The 21,177-nt window shown below is 46.3% G+C and overlaps 1 protein-coding gene across 3 annotated transcripts in view; it reads left to right on the top strand.

Moving 5' to 3' along the window:
• Positions 1 to 21,177, top strand: part of KDM2A (lysine demethylase 2A) — a 939,997-nt gene that overhangs the window by 699,501 nt on the left and 219,319 nt on the right. For all 3 annotated transcript variants that reach the window (XM_086953271.1, XM_086953272.1, XM_086953273.1), the window contains one exon: positions 19,106 to 19,378. In XM_086953271.1, coding sequence (XP_086809397.1) covers positions 19,106 to 19,378 — 273 coding nt within the window. The remainder of the gene's footprint in view (positions 1 to 19,105; positions 19,379 to 21,177) is intronic.

Here is a 21,177-nt window from a genome sequence, read left to right as displayed (position 1 = left end):
CCCTGCCCTTACCTGTAACGCCTCTGAATTTTGTTTTTAGGGGCACCCTGAACCTTCCTTCCGCAGATCCCTATTTGAAAACAAGAAAGAAGATGAAGACCTGCCGTGCAGCTGCTAACAAGAGGACGACACCAACTGACTTGGCCCCAGCCCTACAGGCCTATTGATCCTTGAACCTGCTCCTGCTAAATCCCGACGTCTCCTGTGGACAGCAACCTTGAAAACCCCGGAGGATCTGCCTGCCTTGAACATCTTAAAGACTTGAACTCCCATGAGCAGTGGTTCTTCTCAAGCAATACCCCTGGTGACAGCCAGGAACCGCAAATCCAGCATATTCATCACCCGTCGAGCCCGGCCTGTGCCTGAGTGGACAAAGACACTGAGGACGTCCCCCTGGCGATTGTGACCTGGAATCCAGTGCCCAAGGGCTCACCCCGACGACGCCTGCAGCCTCACAACAATGGACCCCTCCAACCTCGACCAGCAGCGGGTAAGATTTCCCGATGTCAAAAGACAACCCTGCACCTGGCGCCCCACGGGCCCCTGTGCCCAACTCCTGGGTGCCTACCTATCCTCCAAAATCCCAACTTACCCCTCGAAGTGTTGGTCGCTCCTGAAGAATCTCCATTCCCGAGCCTGTAGCCTTTTTTCACCTTCCAAGATCTCCATTGAATAACATTGAGCACCCGACGGCTCAAAAGCACCCTGCACCCAGCCGCCCGAGTGCTCCTGGCAGTGCAACCTTTGTCCTAATCTACTAACCCCTTTGCCCTGAGCAAGTGACCAGGAGCCCAGCTCCCACAGCCGTGTGGCCTGCTTGCCAGCAGCCACCAACCGAAAGCCCCCTGCCTCTTATTGGATAACATTGAGCCCAATGCTGCATCTTTTAGCCCTGCACTGACCTTGAAAAGTAATTTTAACTGTACTTACCAGTAACTTGAATTCCCTTCCATAGTAATCCATTGTCTGGTTTTCACCTGAAAAGTTTCTAAGTGTCGATTTTCACAAACTGCAAATACTCCTTAAAAATTGCCTGTATGACTTAAACGCATTCTTTCAATTGTTTACAGGAGATACACCAGTGCTGTATCCAGGATCCAACACTGAGTAAGAAAAAGTAACGATAACACTACTTACCTGCTAATTAAATTTCCTCTCATAAGATAACATTGGTGATTCTATGTGAAAAAGTTGTCAACTTTTAAAATACAATAATATTCCTTAAAAATCACTACTGTTACCAAAACACTTTTATTTAACTGCTTACAGGACATGTCCCAGGACTGAATCTAGGATCCAGTCCTGTGGTTAGAAAAGTAATATACAAAGTAACTAATTGCATTTAATTAGAAATTCCCATTGAGCTCAATGTTGCATTGTTTAAAATTGTGTTGCCTATTGCAACAACTGTAACTATTTGAAAAGTACTTAACTAAAGTAACTAATTCAGAAAAAGTATATTTTAATACCTTGTTGGTTCTAAAATAAAACTATATTTTGATATAAAACAACTGGCCTAGAGTTCAGTTTCGTGTGTGTGTGAGACCATTTGATGCTTTACACTGTCCTCAGATACTCCCTTACTGCTTGTCCAAGCTACCACTTTAGAGAGTAAGATTGTATCTAACTTAAGCCTCTGCCAAACCTCTGGAGACTGTGAACTCTGTACACACCTTACTTTGGTCCAGTATATACAGAGCCACTTTCTTACAGCCCTATATCTCCGGTGTTGGCAATCAATGATAAGTGCCAGGGAAGCCAATGAGACTACATGGGCTGGAAACTCAACAATTAAGAGTTCCCCAGCACCATGATGGTTTCACAGAACTCAGGAGTGTTTGGAAACAAACTTCTCCTTCCCCCGCCGACGGAGACTTCCCCGCCGACCAAGGGTTGGTTATCAGTGATTCCTCCAGTGTCACAGGCAACGCCCATTTCCTATACTCCCTTCCAGTTAAAAACCTACCACATGCAAGACCACAGCAATATTTCTCCATTACTGCCATCACATATTTTGGAGACGTATGTGGAAGATGATGAGGGTCCTTTCGGCATAGCACGCCATCCCGCAGAGCTACAAATAAAATGCCAAGACGACGAAGATTTCCAAGAGTATTTTTATCAGGAAGATGTTTCTACCCCTTTTTCCAAAGCATCCCAGAAGGGCTTCACATCTTCCTACTTCTTTGATACAAAACCTACAGGCCACGTTGGCCGATTATCGGCAAAGGTTTCCTTCAGAAACTACTATTCCTGTTTTGCCTCATGCACCAGCTGTCATACCAGCATCACTACCACCAGTGGAGGTTCCTACTTCTCCAAGGCAGCCCTCTGGGACCGCACCACAGGGGCACCAGGATACTTCATCCTCTGACGAGGAAGGTATGGAAGAGGGTGAATTACCCTACAACACTGGTGATGGGGACCCTTGGGATGACTACATCATTCCCATGCCTCCTATCCCTCAGCCATCCGATTCTCCTCCTGATGATATCGGTGGCTTCCACATCATGCAATGGGCTGCAACAAGATTCCAATTACCAGTCACTATTGAACGATCTGTCTGTTTCTTGCATGATTTTAGAGAGGATTATAAAAAAATAACGAGCGATTCCAATTATAGACTACATGTTGGCGAGTTCGCCTGTTTCCACGGGAACAAAGAAGAATCCCACTACCTCCAGGACACAGAGGCAAGAATGTGATAGGGAACACACTCCTGTCCACTGTCCCCTAAAAGTATGAGGGAAAAACCCAAGGAGTGTCCACCACTCTCCTCATACGAGGGGGTCAGCATACAGGAAGTACTTCAAGTGGTGGTCCAGGCTAGGAAAAAGAACAGGATGCACTTCATATCATATACTCTACGCATACAAGTACTACTCAAAACATTGACATGCGTGGTCGTTACCAGGAAATCTTACCCCAAGCGAAGGTCGTAATGCTGTAAAGATGAGTTATGTAGCTCAAGGGTAATCCAGTAGGCCCAAATAATCAGGCCAGGAAGGGCAGAACTCACAAAGGACTCACACACCCAAACATACAAAAGAAAATGGTAAGGAATGAGGTGTACCGACCGGCTGTGCAGGGGCTAGAACAGCGGAGCAGTCACACTCAGGAGGAGAGACACCCGGCCCCGAAGGAGAACCTGGGCAGAGCGCTCACTCTCAGAAAGAATACATAAAAGGAAAGAAAAGGGGTAACTTCCGTTTGCCACAGAGATAGGGGCTAAAGTCACGGGCTAGCAGGACGCCCTCAAAATGCATTGGAAAAGGTAGGGAGTACGGCCAACGCCTGCCCGGGAGCTTCGAAGGAGAAATGCTGTCACCTGGCTAGTAACTTGCCAAAAGAACACAGTGAGAGCTGGGCACAGCGTAAGCTACCGGCAACAGAATGCACGACGAAATGGTCAACTAACGCCAAGAGGGAGCTGCAAAACGCTGCGGCCAACGCGTTCTGAAAATCAGGAAGTAGGAAGGGGCGTGGTACTGGAACAGTAAGCCAAGCAACGGCTACGTTCCGACGCGCCTCTTTACGCGCGCTAGGGAGCGTCTAAAAACATCTATTATTCACAGTGGTTAGGGGTAGGGACAAATAACTGGACCGGGATTCCTGCACAATGCACACATGTCAAGTTTTCTCGTCAGCCTCACCGATTCCTAACACTACATTTAGAATAAAGGGCTTAAAATCATGAAGACTCCTGCCTCTATACCTGCTATTCTTCCGTGGATTGAGAAGAAATACCGAGCGCCTCCGGATACTCCATCTTGCCTCATAGGTCATCCACGCCCGGATTCAGTTATATCACAAGCTGCTCAACCAAGATCAAAGAATCCGGCCACACCAATTTCAACTCCACCTGATAAAGATGGTAGAAGATTGGATCTCATAGGAAAGACATTTTCCACGAATGCTGCATCTTCCATTAAAGCTGCAAATTCTCTGGCAGTTTTGGCACGATACAACTGCCAGATGTGGTCTGATTTGACAGTTCATAGACCTCATCCTGGAAGATCGTCGGCAAGAGGCAAGAAAAATTGTGTTGGAAGGTGAACGAGTCGTGTCCGAAATTGACTGCTCTCTAGACATCGCTTATACCAACTTCAGGCAGCTTGCAGGTGCTGCGGTAATTAGACACCAGGGATGGCTTAAGGCAACATTGTTTGGGCCAGAGGTGCAAACCAAAATCCTAGATATGGCCTATGACTGCGATTCATTATTATGGAAGCATATAGATGAAGCATTGTTGGCTATCAAGTCTGATACAGCAAAATCATTGGCTGCTCTCCAGTACAAACAGGGATCTTTCCGAGGAGCCAGAGGTTGGGGATTTTCATGCAGGGGAGTTTATCACAATCAGCAGAACAGGCAGTACGAGTCGCAATACAAACAGCCTTACTACCAATCTTCCTATAGGCAAGCTTCATCTGGTAGTTTCTCTTGTCAGGGCGGACGAAAACGGTCTAACAATCAAGGCCACAACTCAAACTGAAAACAATGAGACCAGCAGGGCACCAGTTTCTGCAACTCTGAGGTCTCAGGGAATACAAGTGTTTCCCTACCTCGACCACTGGTTGCTCAAGGGACCTTCAGAACAGATTACAAAAAAGGCTATTGCAACATGCCTGCATCTCTTTTCAAGTTTAGGTCTCACTCTCAACGAAAGCAAATCAGTTACATCCTCTCCAAGTAATACCCTTTCTGGGAGCAATGCTAGATACCATACAGTGCAAGGCATTCTTATCAAAAGATTGCCAGCTACGAATGCAAAAACTAGCAAAGTCAATCTCAAAAAGGTGGTCAGTTCCTGTCCGGACATTATCTTCTCTTCTGGGGATGTGCTCATATGCAATAAATCTGGTTCCGTTGGCAAGACTCGGTATGAGACCTCTGCAAGAAGAATTGCACCTACAATGGCATCAAGCCGTAGGGTCATTCGACGACTCATCAAGGTGGCATCGCGCATGATTCACGCTCTCCATTGGGGGTCTCAAAAAGTTAACTTCTCTCCGGGCTTCCCATTCTTGGCAACTCCCCCAGAATTAGTTACCAACGGACACATCCATGGAGGGCTGGGGAGGCCAGCTCCAAGACTTACAGATTCAGGGAAGATGGTCCCAACAGTACCAACAAAAACACATCAACAGTTTGGAGCGGAGGGCCATTTTTCTCTCTATGTAGGCATTCTTTCCGAGGATTGCGGGTTCCTCAGTGCTGCTCCGTACCAACAATACGGCCAGCATGTATTACATCAACGGGGCGAACGAGATCACTGTCCCTATCGCAGGAGGCTCAGGAGCTGAGGGAGTGGGTCACAGCACACAGTAGAACCCTAAGAGCAGAGCATGTCAAGGGGCTTCAGAACACTTTGGCCGACACCCACAGCAGATTTCTCTCAGGATGACACGAGTGGGAGCAGGAGCAGGTGGAGAAGATCTTTCACGTTTGGGGCAAGCCAACATTAGATCTGTTTGCAACGAGAGAGAACAGCAAATGCCTTTACTACGCTAGCAGATTCCCTCAACGGGGATCAAGAGGGAATGCCCTGTCCATACGATGGTCAGGGATTTATGCGTACGCTTTTCCCCCCCAATACCATTGATACCAAAAGTGCTTCAAAAGATGAAGAAGTAACGTTGCAGTCTCATCCTGATCGCACCTCGCTGGCCGAGACAATATTGGTTTCAGGAACTACTCCTATTATCACAGGAACACCCTGTTCATCTACTTCCAACACTCACGATGTTGAAAAGGGAAAAGGGTCAAATACTACACCCAGATCCACACTCGCTGCACTTGCACGCATGGCTCCTGACGACTTAGAATTTAAAGATCTGAAAATCTCAGGATTGTCGTGAAATTCTATATAAATTTCGTGCCCAGAGTACAGTAAGGACGTATCGCTTAAAGTGGAAACTATTTTGTCATTGGTGTGAGGCAAATTATATAAATCCAATCCAGGCTCCAGTGGAGGATATCCTTCCTTATTTGCTATCTCTAGCCAAAGCGGGCCTTGTGTTCTCTATCCAGGTTCACCTCGCTGCAATTTCCAGATTCCAAGAGAGCTCCAACAAACCTTCACTTTGCTCTTCATCACTTATCAAACAATTTTTAAAACAACTTTATCGAGTCTTTCCTCCGATTCTGACGCCACCTCCGGAGTGGAAATTAAACAGTCTTATCTCAGTTAATGAGAAGACCATTTGAGCCAATTCAATCAATTACTTGTCGCCTATGGTCAAGCCACACTGGGACAGGTGGTAACAAAGGCAACTATAGCCAGATGGATCCCTTCTGTTAATTTTTGCCATGTTAAAGCCAACAAACCTTAACAGAGAAAGGTCAAAGCGCAGTCCACTAGGACTATGGCGGCTTCTACGGCACTATTTACTGGGGTTATATTAGAAAATATCTGTTGTGCTGCGACATGGAAGAATGTCCACACGTTCACAAAATACTACTGCCTACAGTCTGTGTCACAGGATGATGCAGTGGTGGAGCAAGCTGTTCCACATCTTCATTAAGGTTAGGATTATAATGTCTCTGATGTCGCATTTATTTATGTAGATGTATATATGTCTATTATGTTAACAGATGTTAATTGATGGCTTTTATTGCAAAGTATGTTAATGTACAATCAGTATTTCATTTTAAAGTGTTTTGTATACCTTAATATTCTAACCTTCCCGGCTGTGTTGGGGAGTATATACACTGTATCCCACCGTCCGCAAATGACTCTATTTGGCTTACTATTCTGATTCAGGCATGTGAATTTATGAAAGATACCCCAATACTGGATAAGAAAACAAGTTACCTGTAACTACAGTTATCCAGTATTGGTATCTTTCATAGATTCACATGCACCCACCCTCCTCCCCGGCGAGACAGTTCTCTATTTGGGATACCTACTTCTCACTTGTGCTAAGAAAATCTGAGGAGAACTGCCTCTGCTGGGAAGGTTCTAGCGGGTGCTGGCAGCTGATTGTTTGGAACAATTTTTTAGGTCTTTTCATATAATAGGCTGCTAAGTTTTAGGCATTCTGAGCCTATTTTTTTTTAGCCTACTACTTTTCTTACTAAGGCACTGCTTTTTGTGTATATATATATATATTACCGTGGGACTCCCGCCTCGGGGACGGGGAATGATTCAGGAATGTGATATCAATACTGGATAACTGTAGCTAAAGGTAAGGAACTTGTTTTCTCACCCTCCTCCACCAACTCCACTCCTCATGTACAGGAGGCAAAGTGAAGCACATTTTTCATTGCCCACCATCTTGAAGATGTGGCAATTATCCAATTAGGGCTACGACTGCGATCTCTCCACAAACACACCACAGAGATCTATGATCCATTGACCCTACCGATCCGGACACCGCCGGCTTCACAGAAACCTGGACCAACCCCTGCTCCGGACCAGACCTCACCATCCCTGACAACTTCAAGATCACCTGCAAGGACTTACTCGACCACACAGTAGAGGCATTGCAATAGTCCACAAAATCACACTCCGACTAACCACGCACTCCAGTGACCCTACAACAAACATAAAACACCTCCACTTCCAGATCCAGACCAATCCCAACACCACCCTACACGACACCCTCGTCTACAAGGCCCCCAACCCCCATTAAACAGACTCCTTTGTAGAGCTCATCGCACCCTGAGCTTGCATCCGACTACATCCTACTTGGAGACCTCAACTTCACCTGGACAAACCCCAGCAACCAGAACACTGCCTCCCTCATGGAGAACCTCGCCAAAATCAGACTGAAGCAGCTAGTCACTGCAGCAACCCACACAGCCAGACAAATGCTTGACAGTCTTCTCAGCCAGCAGGAACATCGACTGCAACTACACCACCGAACTTCAGCACACCCACTCCGCTAATGCCCACAGACAACACTGCTGCACGCAACCTCCACCAATGTCTCCAACTACACCGACACCCTGGCACCCCTCGAGACGACCAGGTAAACTATTTTAGGCGTCCAGCTGGTTCGCCCCTGCCCTCCACAAGTCCAGACACACCTTCAGACGTCTCGAAGAAGTGGAGGAGCAACAAAACCCCAGAAACTCACACAACTTAAGTCAATCTTCAACGCACACCGCCTCCTCACAACCACGAAGAAAATGGCCATCCAAGATAGAATCAACGCCAACGCACTCAATAGCAAATAACTTCACCATGGCCAGGCCCAACAGCAATACCAGATATTCCCTGCCTCCCAAGGCCTCTGCAATAAATAAAGCACCTCTTCTGCCACTCAGGGGCCCTGACTGATCCATGCCTGTACCACATCTTTCACAGAGCAGCTGCCACCATCGCCCCCCAGCTCCGCTGCACCACCAACTGCTCAATTGAAACTGGCACCTTCCCCGACGACTGGAAACACGCAAAGATCACCTCCCTGCTGAAGAAGCCATCCTCCGACCCGATGGACCTCAAGAACTTCAGACTGATCTCCCGCCTCCTCTTCCAAGCGAATGTCCTAGAGAAGTCTATCAACACCCAACTCTGTGCGTTCATCGAAGCGAACCACGTGTGGAAACACCTGCCTATCCAACTTCCAAAGGAACTACAGCACAGTAACTGCACTCTACGCCACAGATGAGATCCTCTTCCTACTCGACCAGGGCGAGACAGCAGGCCTCATCCTTCTAGACTTCTCTGCCGCCTTCGACAGTCTCCCACCGCACCCTAATCACCAGACTCCATGACACCGACATCCGCAACCAGGCTCTGGACTGGATCCACTCCTTCCTCACTGGCTGGACCCAGCGAGTCAGACTACAACCAATCCCTTCAGAACTCATGGGGATCAGCTGTGGCGTCTACCAGGGCTCCTCCCTGAACCCCACCCTCCAACATCTATATTTTCCCCCTTGCAGCCAGCATCAGAAGCCCCAGACTCAACATAATCTGCTATGCCAACGACACCCAACTGATCCCTCACCAATGAACCCTCCACCGCCATAATGAGTTTCCACAGTGGAATGTAGGCTGTCGCGTCCTGAATGAAAGACTGCTGTCCCAAGCTCAACTCGGAAGACCAGAGTTCTCATCCTGGGACCCACTGCGTCAGCCTGGGACGACTTTTGGTGGCCAGACACTCTGGTTTCCCCTCCCCCCGGCAGACCATGCACTCAACCGTTGCATCATACTGGACTCTTCGCTCGTAATGGACCGCCAAATCAACAGTTTTCTCAGCCTGCTTTCACATGCTCCACCTTCTCCAAAAGACTTTCCGATGGGTCCCCACAGAATCCAGAAGGGTCACCCACACTCTTATCACCAGCAGACTAGACTTTGGCAATGCGCTCTGTTGGCATCACCCAGAAACTGCCCAGGAAGCTACAGTACATCCAAAACTCTGGCACCAGACTGGGCCTCGACATCTCCCGCCGCAGCCATATCACGCAACACCTCCAACCCCACTGGCTCCCAGTCAACAAGTCACTTTTAAGCTCCTCACTCATACCTGGAAAGCCCTGCAAAACAAAGGGCCAGCGTATCTGAACCACCTCCTCACATTCCACGTACCCACCTTACAACTCCAAGCCTCCCAACTCTCCTCTGTCCCAAGGATCCACAAGACCAGAACCAAAGGAAGATTGTTCTCCTACCTTGTTGCCATGAGATTGAACTCCCTGCCCCATATGCTATCCGCGTCACTGACCCAATTCAGGAAGGACCTCAAGACCTGGCTCTTCAAATGATCCTCCACTTTGTCCGATCAGAAGCTCCACCCCTCCCCCTGCGGCTTGAGACCCTCACAGGTGAGTGGCCGTGCTTTACTCGCCCCTGTTTGATTGAGCCATCAAAGAAAATGGCAAGAATCAACAAACTTAATTTTAAAGAAAACGTCTGTGTTTTACCTCGGAGAAGTATCTATTTTTAGGTCTAGCTAGAGTGCGCATGCGAAGCATACCTCTAGCTCGACAACTATTGTTGTCAGTCTCCTGGGAATCTGAGACAGGGTTCGGCCACGCGCGTCGATTGCACCTCGTGGGCGCGCACGCCCAGGCCGGCGCCGTGCACATATCCTATCTCAGATTCCCAGGAAGTCAGCCATGCCTCTGTTGCGCGCGCACGCACACATACACACAGCCACACTCATACACACACACAGGCAGGCACGCACACGCACGCACACACACTGCATTCACACACGCTCACACACGCATCGCATCCTCCCCCCGCCCCCCTCTTACCTCATCTCTGTACTCCAGCTCCTTTGGCAGCACGACGCTGGGCTCGTCCCTTAGGCATGGGAGCCCGCCATGCTATCCGTTGCTCTTCACCCGGGCCCCCTCCTGGGACCCGGTACTTCGGCTCCCACACTTCGCTTTAACTCCGGGCTCGCTCCTCATAACGAAAGAGATGAATGGTGCATGTTGCGCATGCGCGGGCAGCCTCCGCCCTCCCACGTCTCCTCGCAGCCCGAATACTCTCTGCCCAGTGTTTTTTTTTTTTAACCAAATGTTTCATTTTCTAATACTAGTACGATAGGACGTGTAGGCCAATGCTCAACGGAAATGACGTGGTGGGCTAGGGGTTCACAGCATTAGAAAGCGCTAAGCCTGTGTTGCTTTATAATAATGTTCAGTACTGCACCGCTGGGATTATTCTGTTAACAGGCGTACAGAAGGATTCCCGGACAACCTTCTGAGTGGATTACCCTTGTGTAGGGTGACCCATGACGTCATGTCACTTAAGACAGCATGCTGCTCCAATACTGGGCTTTCATTGTAGACACCATACTATTCTGATACCTTAGTCCAGTTGGTTCATTCGATGTTAGCAAAGACTACTGCTCCCAGAATGCACTAGGCTCCTCATTGAATGCCGAGATCGGAGAATGGCGTTTCCAAAGACTTTGCCCTATCTGACTGAGGTAAAGTGAGTATGCCTAACAGTTGGTTTAAAAAAAAAAAGTCAAGATCGGGAGAAGGTGTCACACATGACACAAAGCCACTGTACAGCTGTAAACATGGTGTGCGCAGATAGGAGGGTAGTAGATTTGAGGTGGTGCTGAGTCCAACTCACACTGGACCCCGGCATAATAGTTGCTGGCGGTGCCTCACACACCAAGTTAATATCACCGCTTAGGCCCTGATTGCAAGGTATGTGCATCCTAATTACTGTTTGCGCGGGGTACAACAATGATGAGGTGCGCAATTTGCAACATAGGCTCCGGGCTCCTCATAACGAAAGTTACGAATGGCGCATGGCGCGCGTGCGCAGGCAGCCCCCGCCCTCCCACATCTCCTCGCAGCCTGAATACTCTCTGCCCAGTGCTGTGAAATATCTCAAAATGCTATCAAAAGGTAGCTGTGCTGCTGACTTCCCGGTGTAAGGAGACAGAACGTTTGTTGCCCTGGTTATGGATTGGGAACAGTGTTAAATAATATTAATGGACCGGAATGCGCGCGCCTAACAGTGCCTTCCCAGTAAGAGTGATTGTATTGGTTGATACCGACTCGTGTAATGATGCAGATTATTCTGCTGATGTTATCGAAGCCTTTAACTACGTTTGTTAGTGCACTAAGTATCTTTAAATAGATCTAGATGATGTAGATTAAGGAAAGCAGAGCGGCATCCATCTCTTTTTGATCTGTTAATAACTTAAAACCATCATGTCTTCTATCTGCAGCGCTCAGACCCTCCCAGCACACATGCATGTATTTGTTGGATAGCCTAAATTTCTACGGTTGAGCAGAGAAAATGGAACTCGGAGGGGTGTTTTTTATTACCTAGCCCACCTAAAATGTATTCATTTACTGTTTAGTTTTAAATTACTTAATCCAAGATGTTAGTGAGATATTCAAGCTTCTAACGTACTTCTTTACACCAATGTATTTTTCTTTTGACACCATTGTATTTTTCTTTTTTTGCAAAGGAGATAACATCTTCTCGCATGGATGTATTAGTCAAATGGGTATTCGCTATTTTCAAAACTGGTTTGCATTTCGGTTTCTCCTGATTTTAAAAACACTTTGTCATGCTTGTCTGAAAATATTGCCTCATATTTTACAGGGACCTAGCCAGCTGCTTGAATGTCACCGAACAAGTTTACTCAATTTGTCCATCAAATACAGATTACTACTTTGAGATATTTGTGCATATTTTTGCTTTTGTGTGCATTCACAGTTTAACATTTTTGCGAACCTCGGTCCATTGGCGTAAGGCCAGCACCACCACATTATCACTCCGCATCACCACAGCATCACTCAGCGCAACCACAGCATCACTCAGCGCAACCACAGCATCACTCGGCGCCACCACAGCATCACTCGGCGCCACCACAGCATCACTCGGCGCCACCACAGCATCACTCGGCGCCACCACAGCATCACTCGGCGCCACCACAGCATCACTCGGCGCCACCACAGCATCACTCGGCGCCACCACAGCATCACTCGGCGCCACCACATCATCACTCGGCGCCACCACAGCATCACTCGGCGCCACCACAGCATCACTCGGTGCCACCACAGCATCACTCGGCACCACCACAGCATCACTGGTTCAAATATGTTCTCTCAATGTTTCAAGCTTTATTACAAATGTCACAAAAAGATGTTAATATTTCACTTCTGTTCTTGGATTTTCGTCACAATAAAATACACTTAACATAATCTTCACAAAAGTTATTTACAAAAGTTTAAGCTATTGCCATTATAAATGGCTATCACTTTTATTGAAGTATTAATTATTAAAATAAATTGCAAGCCATTGATATTTGTAATATCAATACATCTAAGTCACGTAAATACAAAACCTGTTGCATTACAAATGCTATAGGTGTCACATTTGTGAAAGTTATAACATTTGGCATTGTAAATGACAAAGCTATTAATTTAGCTATTTATTTAGCTATTTTCAAAAACACATAAATAAAAAAATTGTCATTTACCAGACCAATAACTCAAACTTTCCTAATGCGAGACCTATTGCATTGCAAATGCTTGTTTATAAAAGAACTCACACACTAGTGTTTCCAGTGGCGTGGCGTGCTTTATCAGGGTCATCCTGATACATTCTGTATCGGGGCAGGCTTCTTACCTTGACTATCAAGGGTGCACTGATATGGTGGGTTTGGATCTAAAGGTTAGAATTGCCTATACCACAAGGTTACTCATGCCATGCATACTCACACAACTAATCCTAGAGGATTGCTCAACATATGATCTATACAGGTCACTTGCCTCTTACGATACTGGAGTGGGGTGTGTTTTGTAGTTTCACGTTCATCAAAGGGTCCCCACCCGCTGGTCAATCTAGGTACAGTCTCCAGCTCCCAAATACTGCCAGTAGCTGGAGACTGCACCTAGATGAGCTGTAGGGCAGGGTCCTTTGAATGTGCAGAGTACCAATGGGCCAAACGGCTCTGAATAATAGAATGTGGCCTAAAGATTTGGGAACTTTGGGATGTGGGTCTGGTCCTTAGGAAAGCCACAAGACTAGTTTGCTGGCACTGTGGCTGAAACATGTAGACCAAAAATGCTGGAGGGATCAGAGCTTGTGAGCTTTGGAAGAGTTTTGGTTCCTGTGGTGTTCCTGATCAGTGGTCACTTCTACCTGAAAATGGGTGCTTCGATGCCAGGCTGGTTGACGTGTCGTTTGGTTTAGTTTATTTTGTTAGTATTTGTTTTTTAGGTCTCGGCTAAAAGACGCGCGTAAGCGCGTCTCCGCCGAGATCTTATGTCAGCGAGTAGCAGTCCCAGGAGACAGTCCAGGTCGCGCGCATTTCCTGTTGAGGCGATTGCCGCGGGCCGCGCGCTCAGCCACTGTCTCCTGAGAAGCTTCAAACACGCCTGCGCATACACACACGCATGCACACAGACATCGCTACCAATACGGGAGCCGCCCGCTCGCCCCCCCCCCCGCCCCCCCCTTCCCCCGCCGACAGATGCGCACCTTTTAAAAACTCTCCAGCAACGGGCCCCTTATGCCGTTACTACTCCGGTGATCAACCATTTTTCAGCGCTTTCAATTGCCCACTATCCCGGCACTCTCGCCCCCCCTTCGCATGCCTCCCAGTGCCTCGTCCGCTCTCTCCTTTGCCCACGATACTGCACCCACCCCTCCCCCACCTCGCCTCACACTCTACGCCGCACCTCTTCTGACAATTCCCCCAGCGCCCACGCACGCACATAGACACACACCCCCGGACACACACACATACACGCGCGCACAAGCACACACACACGTGCACCAAGGCCCCCCATCGCACACATACATATACACACACAAGCGCCCTCCCCCAAGTAAGGGCACTTACCGCCACTCCGGAGATCTGCAGCCTCAACCACTGCTTCTCCGGCCAGACACTCGTGGGTGCGGGCTTCGCGCACAAGGCGGAAGTCCCGCCCCCACCATAGCTTTCGTTTTCAGGAGTGCGCGCGCCGTAGCAACAATAGTAAGACTTTCATTCTCAGCCAGCCCATCATAGGAGGGTCACGCAGAAGGGGGCGTGCTTTGTGCTTCCTCCACAGCCACGCAGAGGAAATAAACACGGGGCCAGCCGCGTAGCTGGGGGGGCGGGCTCATCGTCTCGTCATTTAATGGTACAAGTATCTTATTCAGGACTTTTGCAGTTCTGATCCACATTTCAGTTGTCTGCCTTTCCCCACAGTGAGCCATTGCGGGACGGCAAATGTCTTTCATTATGCTGCTTCCAGTAAAGTAAGGTGAAACTCATCAATTCGATTTTTTTCTTCTTTCAGCACTATATATGAGCTGATACGAGATGCTTGTCTGCAGCAAGCAATTGTTTACTGCATGACTGGGGGGAGAAGCTGCAGTACAAGCGAGATCCTGGACAAATCGGGGACACATTCGCCTTTAGAAATACTAATGGGGAAAGTGAGACCCTACAGTTAAACAGCCCTTGATATGGTTTTTGTTTGAGACCCAGAGAATGACGTTCAATACCGGGAGTAGTACAGATCAAATCCTAAGTTAATACTTCAGTTTTCTCAGAAACACTATGCTATATTGCATTGCTACACTTGCCCAGTAAAGTTGCCTTCAGAGATATTAAAAAACTGGAGAAAAAGTTTCCGGTTTATCAAACAGATAAAATAGATTGAGGCTACTGCGAGTGTTATACATACAGCAGCTAAGGGATCCTTAAGGCACTTTAAGGCAGTCAGCTAGAACTGACCAGTTGAAGGAAGTCTCCTTATTCCATCTCCTTAGCCACAGTAAGAGCAGTTGTAATTTGATTAGGTCATTTCTATAATCTAGCCCCACTCCTAGGTGGCAAATCAGGGTAGAGGTAGGTTTTGGTACAGCCAACGCCCCATATGTAACGTTTTAGCCACACTTTACATTCTAAACTGTCATAAGCCCACACGTAGGTCTGCCGCCAAATCTAGAGGTGAAGCTAAGTCATCCTCCTTACTTGCAAGAGCCGCAACTTTTGGCGGTGTTCAGTGGGCCCCCTATCGTTAAACAAAATCCAAGATACAGTTATGAAGGGGCTGTACTCATTTTCATATTTTTGACAATGCCCCAATTAACTGCGAGAAGGTTAGCCATGAAAACGCATAACCCCTCTAATATGCACTGAAGGCCAGTTGCAGTCCTGGCTAAAAACTGTCATCAGCATAAATCGGCGCCAGGCACAGCGCTTACCTACCCGCAAACAGTCAGTGTTACAGTAAAGCAAGTGTTTGTCCAGGCCGTTGATATATATAGAAATGGAGCCAAAATGCAACCCTGGTGTTCACCTCTAGCTAGTCAAAAGGTTTGGGTTGTCTCTACACTGGGCCAAACCGGACACAGCTGTTACTTCAGAGTGTAGTTCCCTCAGAAAATGAACAGTGCTAGCGTCAACCCCATTTTCGGTCATAATACCCCAGAGTTTGTATCTGTTGACCGAATGCTGAATTGAGATCTTTAAAAGTTAGCTGTAGATTCCCTTCCTTTGCCACAGTATATTTATCAAGAGATAAAGGTTGAGACATTGCTCAATTGTCCCAAGGCCAGTGTGCAAACCAAAGTGCAATTGAGAGAGCATATTTTTTTCGTGGACCCAGGTTTGCACTCGCACTAATACAATCCTGCCCATTATTTTGTTGTAGAATTAATGATTGATTTGGGGCGATAACATTGGGTACTCTCTGTATTCCTTCTTAAAAATGGGCACTTAAATATTGGCAATGTTAATGACAATGCCATTTATTTGTGATTTAAAGAAAAAAAAAATGTCATGAGCAATGCCAATAGCTCTACCATTAATGATGCCGAGACCATTGCATTGCAAATGCTTGTTTAATGTGGCTTGCTGCACCCAGACAGTTCTATTTTGCTTGCCTACCTTTCATTTCAATTGCAGTGTATTGCATCACGCACGCACTGCTTCTGGGAGATGGCTATCAAATGCGTTTTACCATCTGAACTGATCTTCTGTAGCAATATCAGTTAATTCAGTAATGCCTCTTACTGACTTAATGAGTGTCCATGATGACCTTTAACAAAACCCATCTGAGAATAGTGTATTCAGTTGTGCACTTTTTTCCCATCTTAAATTAAATTGTGGTGTTACTGTGTAATGTCAACAAATAAATGCACTAGGTAAATCGGCAGCTCTGTTGTGACTGCTCTGTCACTGATAAGTGACCTGTTTTTTTTTTTGTGTTCAAAGATTTTTATTAGGAGCTGCAAAGAGATACATCAGTACAAGAAAGAACAATTACAATAAAATTAAGTATAGTACTGTAAGAAAATCATAAGAATATGAAGTATAAAATGTGGTACTAGCAAAGCAAATCGATTCCAGTAAAACAAACCAGTCCAGTAAAACAAACAAGGTTCCACATATAATGTCCAGCAGGCAGATAGAGGAGAGTTGCGTCCAAAGTTACACGACGGCTTGTATAACATGACCTGGGGAGAAATTGGCACCACCACACTAGAGCAGAGGCATCCTGAGTTATACATTTGCGTAAACCAAACCTATATACATAGGAAAGCTGTAAATAACAACTATGATATGAAACGCTCCGAGTGCCAAGTAACCAAATTTCAAGGAGGTTTGAATGAGTCAAAGTGATCGTCTAGTGAGGACCAAATTTTCCTGAGTGGCGGTCTTCATGGGGTAGAAGTTAAGGATATGTTGTCCGCGCCTCTTAAGTGGGAGACCCAATTCAACCAGTGGGGAAAAGAAGCTTTGTTCGTGCTTTTCCAGTTATTAAGTATGATTTTAACCCCAGCCGTCAGCAACAGGTCCAGTAGGGCTTTGTCATCATCATTGAGTGTGACGGCTTTGGCAAAACCTAGAACAAGCGTTGAAAATTCTCTTGGTAGGGTGATATGGAGGACTTTATTTATAAAACCAAAGATACTGTTCCAATAGGAGGTAACACAGGGGCATTTGAAGATTAGGTGTTCCAGATCTCCTCCCTCACCTGTACAATTCCAACACGTGTCGTCGGACCTGATTTTATGCAGAAACAACCTCCTAGGCGTCCAGAAGGCCTTGTGTAGGAGCCAGAACTTGGTCTGTGACAGTGTAGGGCAAATTTTGTGGCGAGTGGTGGACTCCCAAGTACTGGCCCAGATTGTGTCTGAGTTAGGTGTGGAGGAGAATGAATCCCAGTATCGTTGGAGAGGTGCATTTAGGGTGGGCGATTGTGGCCACATTAGTTTGTACAGTCTAGAGACTTGGTGCCCCAATTTGTTAAGAGAGGTGATTAAACCTGGGAGGGAGGGAGTGACAGCCTTCAGGTTAGCCTTCGCTAGTGCTACTTTAATGTGTAAGAAGTTATAGAATTCGACATTATGGAGTCGGAACTTATCCTGAATTTCCTTAAAGGTTAGTGGATGCGAGTTTTCGACGAGTTGGTGGGGGAATATGATACCACTGTCTATCCAGGCGGGGTAGTTTAGAGGTTTCCCTTTGTATGTAATGGCGGCATTGTGCCATAATGACTCCCAATACGATTGACAAAATTGTTGTGGGAGGTAATTACTAACTTTTAGAAGAGCCAATTTAGTGTTTTGGAAGCTAGGGCCCGAACCTAGGCTGGGAGGGGGTTTGACGGTGAGTAGGGCGCAGGGGCTGAGACCCTTTAGTATAGACTTTTCCACAGAGAGCCACACAGGGGTATAATCAGGTTGGGAGGATATCCAGTGCGACCCTTGTTTTGCTAAAAAGGCGGTTTGGTAAATTTTGTAATCCGCCAGATTGACTCCTCCTAGTTTTTTATCTAATCGAAGTTTTTTTAAACTGATTCTGGCTTTTTTGCCCTGCCAAAGAAATGCCGAGATGATTTTATCCAATTTGGTATGGAATTCTTTGGAGAGGAAGAGTGGGAGCATCGTGACAAGGTAGTTAACCAGGGGGGATATCATAATTTTTATGGTTTCAATACGGCCCCACCAGGTGATGAAATGGGGTGACCATCTGTCCAACAGACTTTTGACTTTGTCCAGGGTTTTGTTTTCGTTATGTTAAAGGGTACTCAATAGCTCATCTGTGAACTCAATCCCTAAATATTTAATCACGCCTGTTTGCCATAATAGGCCGGAATTGCCCAGCACTTCTCTCGAAGTGTGGATATTAAGAGGTTTTACTTCGGATTTATCTCTATTTAATTTGTAGCCGGTGAATATTTGAGTGAGGTGCTGAAGACCGATCTTCAACTCTGGAATTGTGGAATATGTTATGCTGATTTGTGTGGAAAGTTAATTATTCGATGAACCCATGTTAGCATGAAGCCCCTACCCCCACTTTGAATTCCTCAGCTAGGTACACAGCTAAAAATCAGTGTCATACTTGCTTTCTATCAGTCTGTTGAAGAGGCAACCTCTGATCAGATTAACCTTCACAAATCAAATTTCTTTTTATATCACTTGTGCTCTGTTCCGCTGCACTCAGCCAGTTATTGGAGGCCTAATTCTTTTGCATTTGGTAGTGCCCAGCATCCTTCATTTATGAATGAACCATGCAGCTCAAACGTATATTTTTAGAACAGCTTGCAATTTGGTAATATTCTAAATGTTCGAAAGCCTCATATAATTTGAGATTTAGATGTTCACCATGTATTTTGTTCATGCCCACCCCTGAATTTGTTTTCCGTTCTCTAGTACAAGATCCAACTGAAGCCAAAGGTCGGCGCACCTATTCTTCCCATCACGAAGCCACATACTATGCGACCGGCACCTAGAATTAACCCACCATACAACATGAAGCCAGTGTCGTCCCACCAGTCGGGAGCTCGCCGGCGAAGAGTACGCTGTCGGAAATGTGATGCCTGCTTGCAAGGAGAGTGCGGTGTCTGCCACTTCTGCAGGGACATGAAAAAGTTTGGAGGCCCTGGACGCATGAAGCAGTCTTGTGTGGAGCGGCAGTGCTTGGCAGTGAGTATACCTTGTGAGGGAAAGACCTCCAGAAAAGGCAACAAACATCAGTGCATCTTAGCAGAGTCTTAGTCGAGAAGAGATGTAAATGAAAGATCTACATTTGTGCTGTTTAGTAGCAGCTCCTAGCAGTCATTTAAGTAAGGACGGTGTCAAGATATATATCCATGCTAAGTGCACCAGCAGTGCTTGTTGTCGGTTGGGGCCTGTGAAGGGAATAACTAGAAATGTGTTTAAGTGGGTCTAATTTGGAAGGACAGATGACCCTAGAAAAGGTAAGCAAATCAGCATTAGTCTTCATTCGGTATAGACCTTATTGAAGAAATGCTGTTTGGATATTAGTAATGGGCTGTAGCAAGAATGTGAGGAACAGCAGAAAGAGCACCAAATGCAATGAATACTTAACGCAGCTCTATATATTTAATGCTTGTTAATGCCAACGTTCTCTTATTGGAGTTTGTGATATTTGGGAACTTTTTGAACATATTCGAGGAGGTGGCAGTACCAGGACTCCAGGTGGAAAAAGATCTTCAATTATAATATGATACGATGGTTGAGGATGGTGATGGCAGAAGGACATTTGGAAGTGGTTGGGGGTGCGGGGGTTGGAGAGGTGTTCTGATATAGACTTGAAACAATAGGACACACCTAAACTCAGAACTCCCAAAATGAGGCAATAAACTGATCCAGGTGCTTTTAAAATGAAATACGTTAATTTTAGTACAACACTTTTTAAAGGAAGACAAAATATTTTTGGAAATGCACCTTCCCAGATGTCAAATAAAAGAAGTCAAATATAAAGAGCATGTATACAGAGCAGAACAACTTATAAAATATGCACAGAGTAATGAAACTCATAGTATATATACAAAAAGTAAGTAATAGAAATATGTAATCGAAAGTCTTTCAACATTCTGGAAACAATCTCAACCCTGAGAATGGTACCAAGTGTGCATCCCATATGATATATTCTAGCTTACCCTGCACAGTGAAGAGCGAAAACAGCAAATGCATGAGAGCACAGACTATGGGCCAAAGGGACACCCACAGAAACTGCATGCTGTACCGTTGCACGATGTGTGAAGTGGTTCAGGCATTCCGAAAACCGCAACATTGCCCACTCCCTGTATGCAGTTCCAAAGTACACTATATGTACTATATGTAAGTCACTCCTACAGCAGGCCTTAAGAGCCCTAAGGCAAGGTGCATGAGCAGATGTGCCCCTGTAATGTCTAGTTCCATTGCTAGACATTGCAAGTGATCAGGTAGCCATTTTTAAGACTAGCCTAGGCAGCACAAGCGCTGTCTCTTAAAAACATGCTGTTTCTACTCAATGGGCTTATAGCACGCCCATCCCTTATCATTGGTTCCTTTGTGTGCCTTTCAAAATTCCTTTGTTTTTTATGATCAATAGTTTACACTTGTCCCCCCTTTTGCTGCTCTGGTACCGCCCTGGAGACTTCCCCGGTTACTTGAATCATTGCACTTCTAGCCATATATGTTAATCTCAGTGTACTCCTTTTTCATTTGCCTCAGGCTTGCGTTTTAAGCTTGTTAATTTTTTTGCTGAAGTTACTCCGACAGCTGTTTTTTTCTCCCACCCCCAATTTCACTCCTCCCGCTGTTCACTGTTGCTTCTCCTCAGCTTGCTCTCCTGTCTCAGCCTCTCATCTCCCCACCCCTCCTCCATTCTCACTCACTTTCCTTGCCACTCTCATCAGCGCCACTCACTTGATCTGTCTGGCTGCCCTGTCCCCAGTGAAACGTTGTTTTATTTTTCCATTTAAAACGCAATACCC

The sequence above is a fragment of the Lissotriton vulgaris genome, chromosome 1_2, assembly GCF_964263255.1.
Source record: "Lissotriton vulgaris chromosome 1_2, aLisVul1.2, whole genome shotgun sequence".
In the NCBI taxonomy this organism is placed as follows: Eukaryota; Metazoa; Chordata; class Amphibia; order Caudata; family Salamandridae; genus Lissotriton; species Lissotriton vulgaris.
The sequence above is the reverse complement of the archived record's forward strand: the minus strand, read 5'-3'. Positions and strand labels throughout refer to the sequence as shown.